A 16,542-nucleotide genomic window follows, 5' to 3' on the forward strand; every position below is an offset into this window, starting at 1 on the left:
CTCGAGGCCCTCTGGGGGCCAGGACTCATTGCTTATCTTAAGAAAACTCAGTGTATCAGGAAAACGAAGCCCACAGAGAAGAGGGCGCAGGACTGTGCTTGGAAACGCCTCCGCGGGGTTGGTTCCTGGGGTGGAGGAAGCCTGTGGTATCGGTGGCCCATTTTCCAGTTTACAAAGTTTTGTTTTTGGGGTGCACATGCATACAGGCATGGGCATGAGGCTCAAACCTAGGGCTTCCCACTGAGTTCACCCCCAGCTCTTTCTTAATTTTTTTATTTCTATTTTTAGAATGAGTCTTTCTAAGTCACCAAGTTCCCCAGGCTGAGCTGGAATTTGCCACCCTCCTGCCTCAGCTTTCCTGAGTGCTAGGGTAACAGGTGTGTGCCACCACACCTGGCTCAGTTTACAGAGTTTAGACAAAGCCCTTGCACATCCATGAACCTGTCGGTACCGCGGCACCTCAGTGGTTTGTAAGGTAATCATCCTATCCCGGAGAGAAACCAGGGCCCAGACAGGAGCCCATGGGGTCATCCAGCTGGCAGCCCTTTGTCAGGCGCAGGACTCGAATCAGCTGTCCTCATTCCAGGGTACTGTGGCCTCCTTGGGCCCGAATCTGCTCTTCCCACTCACAGCAAGACCTCTGTTTACCTTCAGCTGCCGCGGCCCCAGCTTGGCTGCCCCATTCCCAGGAGCTGGCCACATGACTGGACACAGTACCTCGAGTGGTCTCCTCAGCAGCTCTGTCCCTTAAGGTGCTCTTGTCCCTCTCCTACCTGAGCAACATTTCCTGTGCCTCAGTGCACACAAGGCAGCCGCGGTTTGCATTTCTAACCCCCTCCACACTCTGGGGCCCCCTTCCACTGCTGCCTAGGTCTTAGCTTCTCCCTTGAGAGTTGGGGTCACTCCCCCACTGTTGTCACTCCTCCTGCTGTTCCTCCAACCCCCACCCATCAAACTGTCATCCCCTCCCAGGAGCTCCCCCTGTTGGGTGTGGTGACGCATAGCTTTGTCCCAGCACTCAGAGGCTGAGGCAGGAGGATCACTGCTGAGTCCAAGGCCAGCCTGAGCTACACAGTGAGTTTGAGGCCAGCCTGAACTGCATAGCAAGACAGAGCCTAAAACAAAAAGCCAAAACATTCCTGTTGCTAATGTGTCTCCGCCGCTGCTAATTGCTGGATTCTGTTTCAATAACAGGAGACAGAAAGTACTCCTGGCAAGGAGCCACCAGCGGGAAGAGTTCCCGGGAGCTTGTGTCCTAGGCAGTAAATCACTTCTTTGATAAAAGCACTACTTTGTGGTTAAGTGGTGTCTGTGTAACCCACAGTGCAGTGCCTGCTTGGAGTAGAACAACCTAAGAACTCAGAGACGGCGCCACAGGGCTGCAGGGAAAATTCGTCCACTGCTGGCCAGCCAGCAGGCAGCAGCAGCGGAGCTGGAGTGGGAGGACCTGCCCACCACAGGATGTTATGGGTGTCGCAGATTTCACAAGCACAAAAGCCCGGCCAGGCCATCTGCTGTGTTGGAAAGGAGCCAGTGAAGTCCCAGCAGGGTGCTGTGTCCCTGAGGAAGGCTGGGAGGCCTGTCAGGTGTCTTGTGGAAAAAAACCATCCCAAGAGCTGTCAGAAGAAGTTACCAGCCTCCCTTCCTGTGTACTGCTTACACAGGAAGGGAAGCGGCTGCCTTTGTGCCAGGGAAGTGGCCCGCATGGCACAGGCCTGGCAGGTCCCGCTGGAGCCTATTTCTCTTGGGGTAAAGGGAGCAGCAGAAGCCTGCACATCTGGCTGACTTTATCTTACTTTTTATGGCCCCAAAACCCCAAGCCTTATCTTCATATTTATGAGCTCACACATCAAATGGGCCCCTGAAGCTCCCGCCCCTTAGATTTCTGACTTGGCAGTCCCATTTCCACAAGAACTTTCCCCTGTGCCTCTCCACTCTCAGCTGATGACTCCCTTCCTTTCCCCTCGATGCACCCAGAAGAGACTGTGGACTTGTCCTGTCCCCACTGCCCAGCACCTGCACGTGGATGGACCCTGCCGTGGAGGCTCTGCCGGCCTCTTTTCTGTGTATTTATTTTTCTCCTGGGGTGGAGGTGGGGCTCCTTTCCCGTCAGCTTGCAAACATCCTGAGCAAAGCAAGAGAGAAACCCTGCATCGCCTGCCTGAGGTAGACTCTCTTTCTTTCTGTTTGCAGTAAAAATTCCCGCCAGGGTGGCCTGTACCTGACTTTGCTTACACCTCTTCGAGTATGTCTAGAAATCAACCCGCCCATCTGCATTTCCACCCACCATCTTTCCTTGTGCATTCTTTTTCAGTGCCATATTGCGTTGCCTGACTCCATTACAATTTCCTCTCCTGTTTACACATACTTGTGTTAGTATTTGCATTTACAAAGAAAGCTTTTTTTATTTGTTTGTTTCTATTTATTTATCGATGTATTTTTTGAGACTGGGTCTCACTATGCACTTCAGGCTGGCCTTGAACTCACTTATGTAGCCCAGTTTGGGCTATATCAACTCACAGCGATCCTCCTGCCTCAGCCTCTTGTATTTATTTTTTTAGGACAGGGTCTTGCTAGATAGTCCAGGCTGGCCTGGAGCACATTATGGAGACCAGGCTTGGTCTGAACTCACAGTGATCCTCCTGCCTCAGCCTCCTGAGTGTTCATGCCTGGCACCAAATCTCTACATCATCAACCTTTTTAATGTTAGCTATTCTGTGAGTGTGTAGTGGCACCTTACTGTAGTTTGAATTTGCATTTTTATGATGAGTAGTGCTGTTGGACACCTTTTCTTGTATTTATTAAACTTATAGCGATATCTTTTGTGAAATATCTGCTCAAATCTTTTATCTATTTTAATTAAATTTTATTTTTTATCAATATGCAGGAAATCTTCATTTGTGATATGTCTTTTGTTAACATATGTATGAGGTGACTAAAAATAGTGAATGTTTAAATATTTAACAGTATATTACAGAAAAAGGCACATTGCCTTGAATTCCCTCAAAATCTTCCTCCTCACTTTAAACACGCTCATCCCATGGTCCTTGCTACTTTCTGTAATAGTTCTAAACTCCTCTTTCCTCACTGTCTAGAAAGTGAGTTTTAAAAAAAAAAAATACAGTGAAAACCAGGCGCGGTAGTGCATACTTGTAACCCCAACACTAGGGAGGCTGAGGCAGGAGGATTGCTACAAGTTTGAGGCCAGCCTGGGCTACAGGGTGAGTTCAAGGTCAGTCTGAACTGCACAGCGAAGCCCTGTTTCAAAAATACACACTCAAATACAGTGAATGCTGCTGCTGAGCACCGCCCAGCAGAAAGGCAGGCTTATGATACACGATGCTGTGTCCTCATCCTCCTTAGTCATCCAGTGTGGCCCTGTGCGATTTCCAATTCGCTCTTAAAATCAAAATGACCATAAAAGAGAAACATTTTAAAGGACAAGGAGGCAGCCAGGACAGTGCAGCTAAAGACCCTCAGGAAAGAAGACTCCAGAGCTGCTGCAGAAAGGGGCAAGGATGGTGGGATGAGTGTATTAGAAATAATGGAAGTGTTTTGAAGGGAATTAATGGTTATTTATCTCTATTTATTTATTTATTTTTGTCTTTGTGAGACAGGGTCTCGCTATGCAGTTCAGGCTGGCCTTGAGCTCACTTTGTAGCCCAGCTGGTCTCCGGCTCACAACAATCATCCTGCCTCAGCCTCCCGAGTGCTGGGATTACAGGCATGAGCCACCATGCCCAGCTCAATGGTTATGTATCTTTTACTGCAATAAATTTTTAAAAATTTTTTTAGATCTGGGGATTGAACTCATGATCTCACATTTGCCAGGTAAGCACTTGGGCTGCTGAGCTAAATCCCTGGCCCTTGTAATAAACATTACTCAGATTTTTAAATCTCACCTAATAGGGTAGATACCTTCTCTCCATCTAATTTACCTCATAATGCCTTTTGATAAACTGAAGTTCTTTATTGTAATGAAGTCCAATTTAATGATCTTCTCTTTTGAATTAGCATTTTTCATGTCTTCTTTATAAGATCTATTCCACACCAAGGCATACAGGTATTTACCTATTCTTTTTCTATCTTTGTGGTTCGACCTATTATGTGTAAGACTATACTCTACTTGAATTAACTTTTGTAACAAAAAAGAGTTAAATTTTTTGTATTGGTGATCACTTAATTCAGAGCCATTTATTGAAAAAGCATCCTTTCACCACTGAATTTTAGTAGCATTTTATTGAAAATTAGTTTATCTTATCTACATCTATGAGTCAATTTCTGAGGTTTCTACTCAGTTCTGTTGGTCTTTAGTTCTCTCCTTGCATCACACTAGATGACTCTGCATTTATCTTTTAAATGTTAAACTAACCTTGCATTCCTGGAATAAATCAAACATGGTTGTGATGTAGCATTACCTTATTGAAACATTCCACTTAGGGGCTGGGGATTTAGCTCAGCGGCATAAGCGCCTGCCTTGCAAGCAGGCAGTCCTGAGTTCAATCCCTGGTACCAATTTAAAAAAAAAAAAACACCAAACATTCCACTTAAATATTCTTTTTTTTTTTTTGTCTTTTTCCTTTTTATCGGTACCAGGGATTGAACCCACGACTGCCTGCTTGCAATGCAGGTGCTTATGCCGCTGAGCTAAATCCCCAGCCCCTGACTTAAATATTCTGAATAAAACAAAAGATGTACATTTCTACTTATTTATATATTTAGTTTTAGTATGGGGATCAAACTCAGGACCTCACATTGCCAGGTGGGCACTTATGCTGCTGAGCAGTCTCTCTCTCTCTCTCTCTCTCTCTCTCTCTCTCTCTCTCTCTCTCTCCTTTCCTCCCTCCCTTCCTCCTTCTTTCTTTCTGGGACAAGGTCTCACTGTGCATTTCAGGCTGGTCTTGAAAGTACTTTGCAGCCTAGGCTGGCCTCAGACTAGCACTGATCTATCTTCAGCCTCCCCAGTGCTGGGATTACAGCGCCAGCACGCCTGGTTTGCATTTGTGTTTCTGAGAGAGATGAGTCTTTAATTTTGACTTTTGTTTCTCTTTTTTAGCACTGGCCAAGTTTATTTGAAAAAATAAAGAGTGAGGGAGAAAGTGGCTCTGCAGAGCAAGTTTGGGTGGAGTGAAAGAAAAAAACCAGACAAACGCTCACGCTGGAGGAAGCAGGACAAACTTCATGAAGGAAGCCACAGCTTTTCCTGAAGTGTGCTTGTCTGACTTTGATGTCAAAGTTGTGTTCACCTCATGAGATATATTGGTTAGTACTCTCTCTTTTCATTATTTGGAAGAGTCTGTGTAAGAAAAAGAAGTCTTGCTTTTTGCTTTCTTTTTATTCTTCTCCTCCTCCTTCTTCTTCCTCTTTTTTTTTTTTTTTTTTTTTTTTTGGTACTATAGATCAAAACCAGGGTCACTACACCCTAGATCTTTAAACGTTTTGTTTTTTTTTTTTAATTTTTTTTTGCTTTTTTCTATTTTATTGGTACTGGTGATTGAACTCACGACTGCCTGCTTGCAAGGCAGGCACTTATGCCACTGAGCTAAATCCCCAGCCCCACGTTTTTAAAAATTTAATTTAAAACATTTTCCCTGATTGATGTGTTTTGAAATTTTGTTGAAGTTTCTCTTCTTCCTCCTGCTTCTTTTCTTTGTTTTTATCCTTAAATAAAATGGATTTGAAAAAAATTTTTTGAGAGTTGCTTTCCATCTCCTGAATTTAAGCAATGATCCTCCTACCTCAGCCTCCCCTGCCTGGGATTGTAGTTGTTTGCTACCACCATAGGCAAAACTGAAATTTTCTTTTCAGAATTTTTTAAATTTATGTAATCAATTTCTCTCTCTCTCTCTCTCTCTCTCTCTCTCTCTCTCTTTCTCTCCCTCTCTCTCTCATTCTGTCCTGAGACAGAGTCTTATGATGCAGTTCAGGCTGGTCTTGAACTCACAGTAATCCTGTTGCCTCAGCCTCTTTAGTGCTAAGATTACAGGCACGTGCCCCCTACAGTGGGGAAAATCATGCGTGTGTGTGTGTGTGTGTGTGCGTGTGCGCGTGCGCGTGTGCGTGTGTGTGTGTGTGTGTGTGTGTGTGTGTGTGTGTGCGCGTGTGTGTGTGTGTGTACTGACAATTGAACTCAGGGCCTTATACATGCTAGGCAAGTGCCTTACCACTGAGCTATAGCCTCAGCCCCCAGTTTTGTGAATAGCTATGGAATTGTTTAGATTTTTTTTATTTCTCCTTAAATGTCTTTGGATAATTGTGTTTTTCTAGGAATATGTCCAGTTCTTCCAAATTTTCAAATTCATTGGCATAGCATGGTTTATAATATTCTCATATGTTCTGTGATATTTAAAGTGATGCCACTTTTATTTTTCTACTATTGTTTAATGGTGCTTTTTGAAATTAATCTTTCCAAATTTATTGAATTCATTTTTAAAAGGGCGAATATTTTGTGGAGCTTGTCTACTGAATGTTTATTTTCCCTTTTATTAATTTACCTCAGCTTTTTCTTTCTTCCCATTAAGTTTAAATTTTCCCAGACTTCTTGCAGTACATGCCCATGTCAATGATCCATGCTCAGTGAGACCTTTCTTGTTTGTTTGTCTGTTTGTTGTTTGAAAAGTATGTTAGTTTTTTTCTCTTGTTGCTGAGACAAAATACCTGACATCCCAAAATAAAGGAAGAAAAGGTTTATTTAGCTCACAGTTTGTGGAGATTTCAGTCCATAATCTGCAGGCTATAAGAGAGGGTGGCATGGCTGAGGGCAACAGTTCATGATGGCAGAAAACAGCAAAAGCAACAAGAGCAGAAAGAGAGGAATGTGTGAGAAGCCTTCCCTCCCTTGTATGGTGTATAGACCACACCCACCCTAGAGCAGGTGCAGCACTCACACCCCCAATCCCAGCATTGGACCATGAAGTGATCACAAATTCTAGAAGCCTGTCCTCATTACTGCATGAGGCTTTGGGGGACATCCAGATACCAACCATAACAGACTGGGTCTCACTATGTGATCCAAGCTGGCCTAGAACTCACTACATAGCCCAGGCTGGCCTCAAACCTGTGTCAATCCTCCTGCCCCAACCTAGCTCTGGGATGACAGGCATGCACCATGGTAAGACCTTTCTTGACTGCCTGCTTCAATTTGAAACACCTCTTCTCCCTCCTTTTCTCCCACATTTTTCCCTTGGCATTCAGCACCATTTAACACACCATATATTCTCCTGATTTATCATCCCTTGCTGTTGTTATCCAGTTGAATCCCTTCAAAGGCAGAGTTGTGCATTTTATTCCATTCCCTGTTGAATCTCCAGGACTAAAACCACTTCCTCTTTAATAAAGAAAACAAAGAGTATGTGTGTCCAGCAATGAAACTAGAGCTAGATTTATCTTCATGTATATTAGCACACATCTGCAGTACATAGTGATCGCATTCATCCTGGGCTGTTAGTATGCACAGAAAAAATCTTAATTTTTTTTACTTTCTTTTACCTTCCCTTCCTCCCTCTTCCATTTTGGTTCCCCTTCCCACTTACAGAGGATCTATTTCTCTATTTCCTATGACCTATCTTTTCTTTTATTCAAAGTTTTTATACTTTGGTTTCTTCATATAATAGAAATCTTGTGATATTTGTGCTTGACTATCTGACTTACATCACTTAACATCATGGTCTCAAAATGCGTCCCCTTTTCTACCAATGACTCAAATTTATCCTTCTTTATGGCAGAATAGTACTCCATTGTGTGTAAACTCCACATTTTCTTTATCCATTCATCTACTTACGGGCAAACAGGCTGCCACCAAGATTTAACTATTATTAATTGTGCTGTTATAAACATGGGTGTGCACAGATAACTGTATACCATGTCTTTACCTCTTTCAGAAAGAAACCTAAAAGGAGAATAACTGGGTTGAAGGGAATTTCTAGTTTCAGGGTTGTTTGTTTTTGAGCCATCTACATACTGATTTCCACAGTGATTGCCCTGGTTTAAACTCCCACCCACAGTGTGGAAGGGCTTCTTCTCTCCCGTAGCCTCACCGCCATTTGTTATTATTTTATTTCTTGATAAGAGCCATTGTTTCTGGACTAAGATGGAATCTCAGTGTTGTTTTAATTTGCGTTTCCCTAATGACCTATGATGTTGAATATTATTTCATATATTTATTGGCTATTGTACTTCTGAGAAACGTCTATTCAATTGCCCATTTTTGATCAAGTCTTTTTTTGGGGGGAAGGTCTCTTTTTTTTAATGTCTTTGTGTATTTCAGGTATTGGTCTTGTATCCAAGGAGTAGCTGGCAAAAAACCAAACCAAAACAAAACAAGTGACAACAACAAAACCTATTCTGTAGTTTGTCAACGGCTAACTTTATTGAGCCTCATTCCACAAAGCTTAACAAGAAAGGACAAGTAGTATTTACTTTTTATAGAGGGGGAAATCAGGGCACAATAAACAGGAAAATACTGATTAGAAACCTAATTTTAATCCAACCTGTGCTGTTTCCTAAAACCTCTAGGTCTCGCCTTTAAGAATTTAGTAAGAAAAAAAAAAAAATTCAGTAACAAGCAGGGCGGGGTAGTGCACGCCCCCATCCATAATGCCAGTAATCTGGGAGACTGAGGCAGGGGGATCACAAGTGTGAACCCAGCACAGAGCGAGGGTGGGTGTGTTAATGACTTAGGGAGCTCGGTTTCAAAATAAAATTGAAACATGAGGATGTAGCTCAGTGCAAAGGCCTTGGGCTCAATCCCCAGTACCAAGGAAAAAACCTGTGCAGAGCGGCGTGACCGAGGTCCGACTCCGCAGTGGGGAGCCGGCGCTCCACGGCCTCTCCAGTGGCTGAGCACGTGGGTCTTCCAGTGAGCCACCACAGGAACACTGCATAGGAATCGCTCTGCCCTGGACACCGCCCAGTGGTGGATTGGGTCGCTTTTAGTTACCAAGACCAAGAAAGCAGCCCTAAAGGGGTCGGGGTAGGTATGCAGGACCTGCGCAGTCTTGCTAGGGAGCAAGCGGATGGGTCCCTGCAGCCGCAGGAGTCCGGAACCCAAATTCCAGGGTTGCAGTTTCCGGCGGGAGGTCTCCTCCGGCTCTCCCGGAAGCGACTTCCGCTACCCGGGTAACGGACCGGGGCGTCCTCTTGGTGCCTGTGGGATGGAGCTGGAGGACGCGGTAAGAAGGACGCTGGCGGGCTGGGGGCGGCCAGCGGCGGGAGGAGAGCGGCTCGGGGAAGGACGCTGGAGTTTCTGGCTCGGCGAGGTTGCCGTGACGGAGGGCGGAGCTGTGGGTTAGTGGGTGGCCACCCACGTGGCTCGCCCTTCTCCGCGGGACCACCCACGACACAAGCAACCTTTGATGTGGGGGACCCGGGCATGAACCCAGATGGCCCCAGGGCATCCCTGCGTCTCTCTGGGAATCTTGGCCGCCTCTTGCGCGGAGATTCCTAAACTTGGGCTTGGGGAGAACCTGAGATGTCCACGTTAACATTAGCGTTATCAGTAAGGGGTCATTCGAAATTTTACAAAATTATCAGAATAAATCTGACAGGCCATTTGACGTGCGGCGTAAAATGCGACCTTCTTCGATGAGACTGAGTGTTCGGTAATTAAGTGGGAACAGGAAGTCAAACCAGAGACATGGAAGTCGGATAATTAGGCCTCTGTGTGTGTAGAACAAGACGGGTATGGAAAGCTGGTAGGAGCTGCTTGGTACAGGTTAATTCGGTAGTGAACGACTAATGTCTAAATACTAAATATGAAATTAATAATTAGCAGGGCATGGCGGCACACACCTGTAATCCCAGCACTTGGAGGCTGAAGCAGGAGGACAGGACTCTATTAGAGGCCAGCCTGGGCCACACAGTGAGTTCCAGGTTAGCCTAGAATACATAGTGAGACTCTGTCTCAAAAAGATAAACAAAGAAAAAGACCAAGCAATTAATAATTACGTAGCATTTATGCTGTGAGTGGATCCCATGTCTGTTTTGTTCACCTTTGAATCTCCAGAACCTAGTAAAATGCATACTACACACCCAGCTGACACACTTTTTACTTCTGAATAAATAAATGAGCTTGAAATAATCTTAATAAAAACTAGTTCCTTAAAAAAATGGACGGAAAACAGTAAAAATGGAAATAAAGTTGTGTAAAGGGAGAGGGGATGGGGAGGAATGGTGGGGATAAGATATGTTACATACAGGTACAAATTCCCTATGATGATTGTGATTATTGTATATGTCAAAAGTGTACCAATATAATTAATTTTTAAAAATTAATTTCATTGGAGGAAGCATATATGTTTTTGGTCGTCCTATCAGAAGTTCATGATGGCCATTTAATTTTAAAGTGTGGTGATGCACACCTGTAATCCCAGCACTCAGGAGACTGAGAAAAGAGGATTACCCCAAGTTCAAGGCCAGCCTGGGCCACATAACAAGATCCTGCCTCAAAAAACCTAAAGAAATAAAAATAAAGTCTGTATACTTCTTGTCTTTTTTTTCCTTACACTTACAAGGAGTTTTATATTCTCATCTTTATTTACCCTTATCATTTTTCATCTCTCTGTTCTCCTCTCATACTTTGCATATTTGGTACATTTTCTCTAATAGCTTAATTCAGTTTCACACTGCACAAGAGACTGGATGTTTCTTGTTTGCAGATAAATATGTCTCTGCTCGGTTTTCTTGGGATTTTTTTATGTATAGTATAAAATTCCCAGGAACTTTTCACATAGAACTAAGAACTGCAGGCATTAGGATTATGGTGTAATGAAAACACTTTTGCTATCTTTTTCTATAGAAAGAGTTAAAAGAACGCTGCGCTCAGTGTGCTGCTGTCTCTTGGGGTCTCACTGATGAAGGCAAATATTACTGTACTTCCTGCCACAATGTTACAGAAGTAAGTAATGGGGGGGGCAGTTTTACATTTTCTTATATTTTAAAATTTTCAGCAGAAGGCTGGGCTACTGCTTAGTTCACAGTGAGCGTATTTTTATCTCGTACAAAACCTAAATTCCAACAATTAGTTGTCTTCAGGTGATGTTTAAGTTAGGAATTTGCAAGTCAGATTGAGAATGAACAATCAGAATTGAAGGCTTTGGTATGAATTATCCTATTTAATCATCCCAAACTTATGTAAGTCACGTTAAAAATAGTGATACTTTTCTAATTTCAGTTTTAGAGTAACATTCAGACATGGGAAAGGAGATCAAAACTAAATTGCACGTAGGTCAGACAGCAGCAGTTATAGTAAACACGCATCGTTTTAGTACTGAAGTGTGTTTTGCATAGAGACAAAATTGAGTCAGTTTGACTTTTGGGTTGGTGTGCGAAAGCCTTAAAAGTTTATTCGTTTAGCAGATACTTAGTGATGATTACTTTGTTTAGGTACTATTTTAGGAACTGAGAGATTCTGAATAAAAAGCAACCAAAAGGGCTGGGGATTTAGCTCAGCGGCATAAGTTCCTGCCTGGCAAGCACAAGGTCATGAGTTCAATCCCCAGTACTAAAAAAAAATAGGCAACCAAAGATGCACCAGAATGGGAGGTTTAACATCTCCCCGAGATGCTACCAGCCTTAGTTTTAGCTCGCCCACTTCAGTTCTTCACACTGACCAGAGCGTCTTTGGAAACATTACTTAGGGGGATGGAAAGCTACCTTAACATCTACTTTGGTTTCCTACAGAGATCTAAGGAAGTTACCAACACTGATGTTATTCCTAACACCAAGATAAAATCCATCAGCAGGGGCCTCAAAAGGAGAAGCAAGTTGGGTGAGCTCTTTGTTCATAAGCGTTGAATGTCTTTATTAATGTCTTTCACTGTGATGACTTGGGGACAGAAAATGGAATTTTATGTCGATTCTAGAGAAAATGCCAGATTTTAAAGCAGGTATGGTTTATCCAAAACAGAGTTAAAGTTGGTAGCTCGGGATGGTAGATTGTACATGAATGTATCTACATGTGTCCTTTTCTTTCTTACCTTGCTGTTTTTGTCAGTGACTCCAATTTCCAGTGGAGCAGCTATGATGCAGATGCTGATAAAACCAAAAGGAGCATTTGTTCTTTTTATGCCCTGGCATAGTCTCCTGTCCTTCGTAGCTATTGATTATGGGTAAAGTTTTCTGTGCTTTTAAAGGAAAACGCTTCCGTTTTGAAATGATTCAGCAGTAAGATGTTAGGTAAGGCCAGCGAAGCATGGTATCAGTTTTCCAAGTCCCATGTCACACACTGAACTGTGACACACCCTTTTAAAATAGGGAAGATTATTCTCTCTTAAAATCGCCATGGGTGTGCCTGGAGAGGCAATCATGTCATTAATCCAGTGAGCGCCTGTAATTAAGTGTGACCGAGAAGGGGCTCAGGTAAAGTCTTGGAGATGTTTGCTACTTTGTGACTAACTCCCTAGGACCAGATTCTGAAGTGTGAATCCAGGAAATGATAATGGTGATTCCTCTATGTGAGGTGACTCTGAGGACACACACACACATATGTACATTTCTATACAAGTATATATTTATGAGACATACATTGACATTTTTAGATAAAGAACAAAGAATACCTAAATACTAACTCTGTTCCTATTTAAGCTTTAATAATAACTTTTTATTGGGCTAAGACCTGATTAATGTTCATTAAGTTTTTTCAGAATAAAACCTGAGGAATTCAGGCTTGATGGATTGACATAATTAAAGTGTATAGTTTATTTCTTTGGGATTTGTTTGCTTGTTTGTTTGTTTGTTTATTTTGAGACAGGGTCTCACTAGCTCAGGCTGGCCTTGAAATCACTGTGTACTCCCTGCTGGCCTCGAATGTGTGGTGATCCTCTTGCCTGAGCCTCAATAGCCTTAGCCCAATGCTGGGACTCCAGGTGTGCGGCACCATGCCTAGCCTTAAAATGTATAGTTTATACTTAAAATTCTTAAGGAATGTTATGATTTAGATCAAGAATGACCCCAAAACTCTTGATGGGAACTTGAGGTGCTTTAGTATGTGCATCCTTGGTTTCTAGATCTATATGATGATAACAGCAATACTACTTGTTATATAAAATAGGAATTCAGAATTTGGAGTACAGCTTTATCCATATGTGGACTGCTAGAATAGTACACAGGAACCATGTGCATGAGTGTCCATGTGTGTATGTGTTTACACTGGCTTGATTTCTGGATGGTTGGGATCATAGACTCCGCCTTTCGCAGCCTGGATCCCTTCCATGTGGGAATCAGCTCCATCAATGGTGCTGAAGACCTTGAGACATCTCGGTGCAGGACAGGAGTTGGGGTCTTCTGTGAATACAGGCAGGAGGGAGCTGGGGGCAGCAGCAGACCCCAAAAACCATGTATGAAAAGCCTTGATTGCCTGCTGTTCAGAGTGATGGTATTCGTCTAGCAATGAGGGATGAGACCCCCAGGTCCGCCCAACTCTGCTGTTCTCTCTGGCCAGTTGCAGGAGTCATTTACTGTTAGCTCTATGTAAGGGGCAGCGGCTTGCTGTGTAACCAGTCTCTTAGGGCTTTTGGAGGATGCCAGGGGATAACTTCCAGGCTCCTGCACCTGGGCAGAAATCAGTGTCGTTTCCCTTGCTCGCAGCTTCTCACTGTGACCCGGACTGGGGGAGAATCCAGCTCCATGGAGTCCACTGCCCTTTTCTGTGCCCCTGGAACCCCCGGTCACATCACTCACTGACATTTATTCACTCATTTGCCAACCATGCCTTGTTCCCGTATGAGTTGAATAGCAAAACAGGGGAGCAGTGGCTGCTTAATACTTCTGCAAGGCATTGTTCAGTAAAAGTTACTTTTTTCTGAGACAGAGTTTTGCTATGTAGTTCAGGCTGGCGTTGAGCTCATTTTGTAGCCCAGGCGGCCTTGAACTTGAAGTGATCCTCTTACCTCACACTCCTGAGTGCTGGGATTATAGGCGTGTGCCACCACACCTGGCCAAAATGCATATTTTTACAACTTATTTCACTTGTGTTTTTAACATGACGGCTCTTCTTTTCTTTTGCCCCTTAAATGAATATTTCAGAAAAATTATAGGTAAAATGTTAAAAATCGGATAAATTGTACAAACTGCTTAGGTGGTTAGCATTTGTCTGCTAATTGGCTAGAGGGGACACAAGAAGTATAAGCATAGAAACTCTTCAGATTTATACAGAGGATCCAAATCACAGTGCATAAACAGACTGGAATTACATGGTAGTGTGGTAGCTGATTGGACACAAATGTCTAAAACTTGGCTCGTTGTCACTTAGAGAAAGGCTGGGATTGGTACGTGTGCGAAGGCTTTCAGCATATACTGTGTCAACAAGCAGAAGCCCTGAAGGCCCTCGGAGTGACCCCAGAATTAAAGGTGAGCCTGTTGGGGTGTAAAGGTGCTGTTGGGGAGTGAGGCTGGGGAGCCGTATAATGCTAGGAGTGTAGACGTGAGCTCTTCTCTTCCTGTGGCCTCTGATTTGCTTGCTATATAGAAGGAAAAGACTCAGCTCGGGAATCTTTAATGTCTTCTTCTCCGGGATCTAAGGTGGAAGAGGGTTTATGCATGTTGCCCCTCCACCTGGCACTGTGACGAGAAGCTTTTTAAGGACAAGCGGGTACAAGTGCACTTAGGTGAAAGGCCTTACAGATGGTACAGGAGAGTCTGCCATCCAGACACAGCTGTGTATGTGTGTGTGTGTGCGCGCGCGTGTGTGTGCACGCACGCTCATGCTCGCACACACCAGAATCACCGAATCACCCCCCTTCCACCTCAGGATGAAGTGTTACACAATTTTTGGAAGCGTTACCTGCAGAAGAGTAAGCAGGCATATTGTGCAAACCCAGTCTACAGCAGAAGGAAGACTGAGGTAGGCACAGGTCTGAAAAGCCGGGTTGCAAGATATGTAATGAGTGTGGAGATGGAGATCGAGGAGCTCAGGACTGCTGTGGGCTCCCAGCTCTGCCTCCTCAGGGTGCTGGGTGCTGGATGTGTGTCAGTACCTGCCGGGGTGCTGGACAGAGGACATCACATTTGAACCTATTCCCTGCCTTCCCAGCTTCCTTCTCTCACAAGCTCCTCATGCAAGTTTTCTGTCCCTGTAGTAAGGTCGGATTCTAGGCCCTCAAGGCTGGGATCTCGGCTTCTGACTGCAATCAGTCTCTGGAGGCTGTAGCAGCCCAGGAGACCCCGGCTTTGCAGAGGTGCTCACCCCGTGTACCCTTTAGAGTACACAGAGGTGGTGATGCAAGGAGGGTAGTTGGTGAACCTGCTGGGCACCTGCTGTAAACCTCGAGTGCTGCCAGAGCTCAGGCACACAGGAAATCATTGGCCAGTGGGTCAGAAAGACAGCGCGATTGCGGGAGGAAAGATCTGGAGAAGGGAAAGTTCATGCAAGTGATTGGTGTTAGCCAGGTCCAAAGGCAGGCAGGAGCCAGCGGTGCGCATGGTGCCTTCTCCCAGAAGTGCAGGGCCTCAGACGCAGGGCCTGACGGGCGCTTGCCGTCCTCTGCAGTATTTCTTCTCACTGTGTTTGTCATGAGCAGGAGTCGCCCCACCACCCCGACAGGGACCATGTTAAGCCCTGTGCAGCAATTTTACTGGCAGTATTTTGCAAACAGATGTTGGAAGGAAACGTCTGTCATTCAGATGGGGTGAGTGGGCCCGAGCTGCTCAGCGACATAAACTGGACATCTGGCCTCGACAGTGGAGCAGAGTCACAATCTGACGCCCCAGGGCCAAAGCCCTTTGCTGCCCTGAGAACACTGCACTCAGGTAAAGATGAGAAGCGGGGTGCTGGGGTATTAAAGCCCGGCTTGGCTAGCAGTCACTCAGTGCACCCCTCAGGGCCTGGTGAGGAGAGGCTAGGGCCTGGGAGGCCTGAGTGAAGTCTTCACATTCAAAAAAGCACATCGTCAGCCGGGTGTGGTGACGCAGGCCTGTCATCCCAGCACTTGGGAGGCTGAAGCAGGAGGATCACTGGGTTCAAGGCCAGCCTGGGCTGCAAAGTGAGACCCTGCCTCAAAAAAATCAGAAAGGTACATCATTTGTCCTCCTCCTCTTCCTCCTCCTCCTCTTCCTCCTCCTCCTCGTCGTCCTCCTCCTCCTCCTCCTCCTCCTCCTTCTCCTCTTCTTCTTCTTCTTCTTCTTCTTCTTCTTCTTCTTCTTCTTCTTTTTGTCTTTTTTGAGACAGGGTTTCACTGTATGGTTCAAGCTGGCCTTGCATTCACTTTGTAGCCCAGGTTGGCCTCAAACTTGAAGCAATCCTCCTGCCTCAGCCTCTGAATGCTGAGATTACAAGCATACATACCTGACTCACATTGTCTTTTGTGTAGTCTTTATAGGGAAATAAAGAGATCTTTAAAGAGTCCAGAGAGGAGGCTAGCTCCAAAAAAATTGCCTATGTGTGGGCTCAGACTTGTTAAAGAAAGTTACAGCAAAAAACATTGTAGCTGTCCTTCCCTAAAATAGATGAGCGGTGAAGATAATATACCCAGTTTCTAAACACAGACTCAAGCAAGCTGAGTAAATGTTATTTATTTGTGCAACTGCTTTCTGGTTCAATTCCTTAAT

At 44.5% G+C, this 16,542-nt stretch overlaps 1 protein-coding gene across 3 annotated transcripts in view; it reads left to right on the forward strand.

The window, feature by feature from the left end:
• The first annotated feature begins 8,981 nt into the window (after positions 1–8,981).
• Positions 8,982–16,542, forward strand: part of Taf1b (TATA-box binding protein associated factor, RNA polymerase I subunit B) — a 34,037-nt gene continuing 26,476 nt past the window's right edge. For all 3 annotated transcript variants that reach the window (XR_010049111.1, XM_063254283.1, XM_063254284.1), the window contains exons 1-6: positions 8,982–9,170; positions 10,796–10,894; positions 11,680–11,767; positions 14,249–14,346; positions 14,747–14,839; positions 15,591–15,744. Coding sequence is in view for 2 of the 3 variants with exons in the window: in XM_063254283.1 (XP_063110353.1) it covers positions 9,015–9,170; positions 10,796–10,894; positions 11,680–11,767; positions 14,249–14,346; positions 14,747–14,839; positions 15,591–15,744 (688 nt within the window). In the remaining variant the exon portion in view is untranslated. The remainder of the gene's footprint in view (positions 9,171–10,795; positions 10,895–11,679; positions 11,768–14,248; positions 14,347–14,746; positions 14,840–15,590; positions 15,745–16,542) is intronic.

Source organism: Cavia porcellus, unplaced genomic scaffold (assembly GCF_034190915.1).
Source record: "Cavia porcellus strain 051 isolate PalLab524CR breed Dunkin Hartley unplaced genomic scaffold, mCavPor4.1 scaffold_8, whole genome shotgun sequence".
Lineage (NCBI taxonomy): Eukaryota > Metazoa > Chordata > Mammalia > Rodentia > Caviidae > Cavia > Cavia porcellus.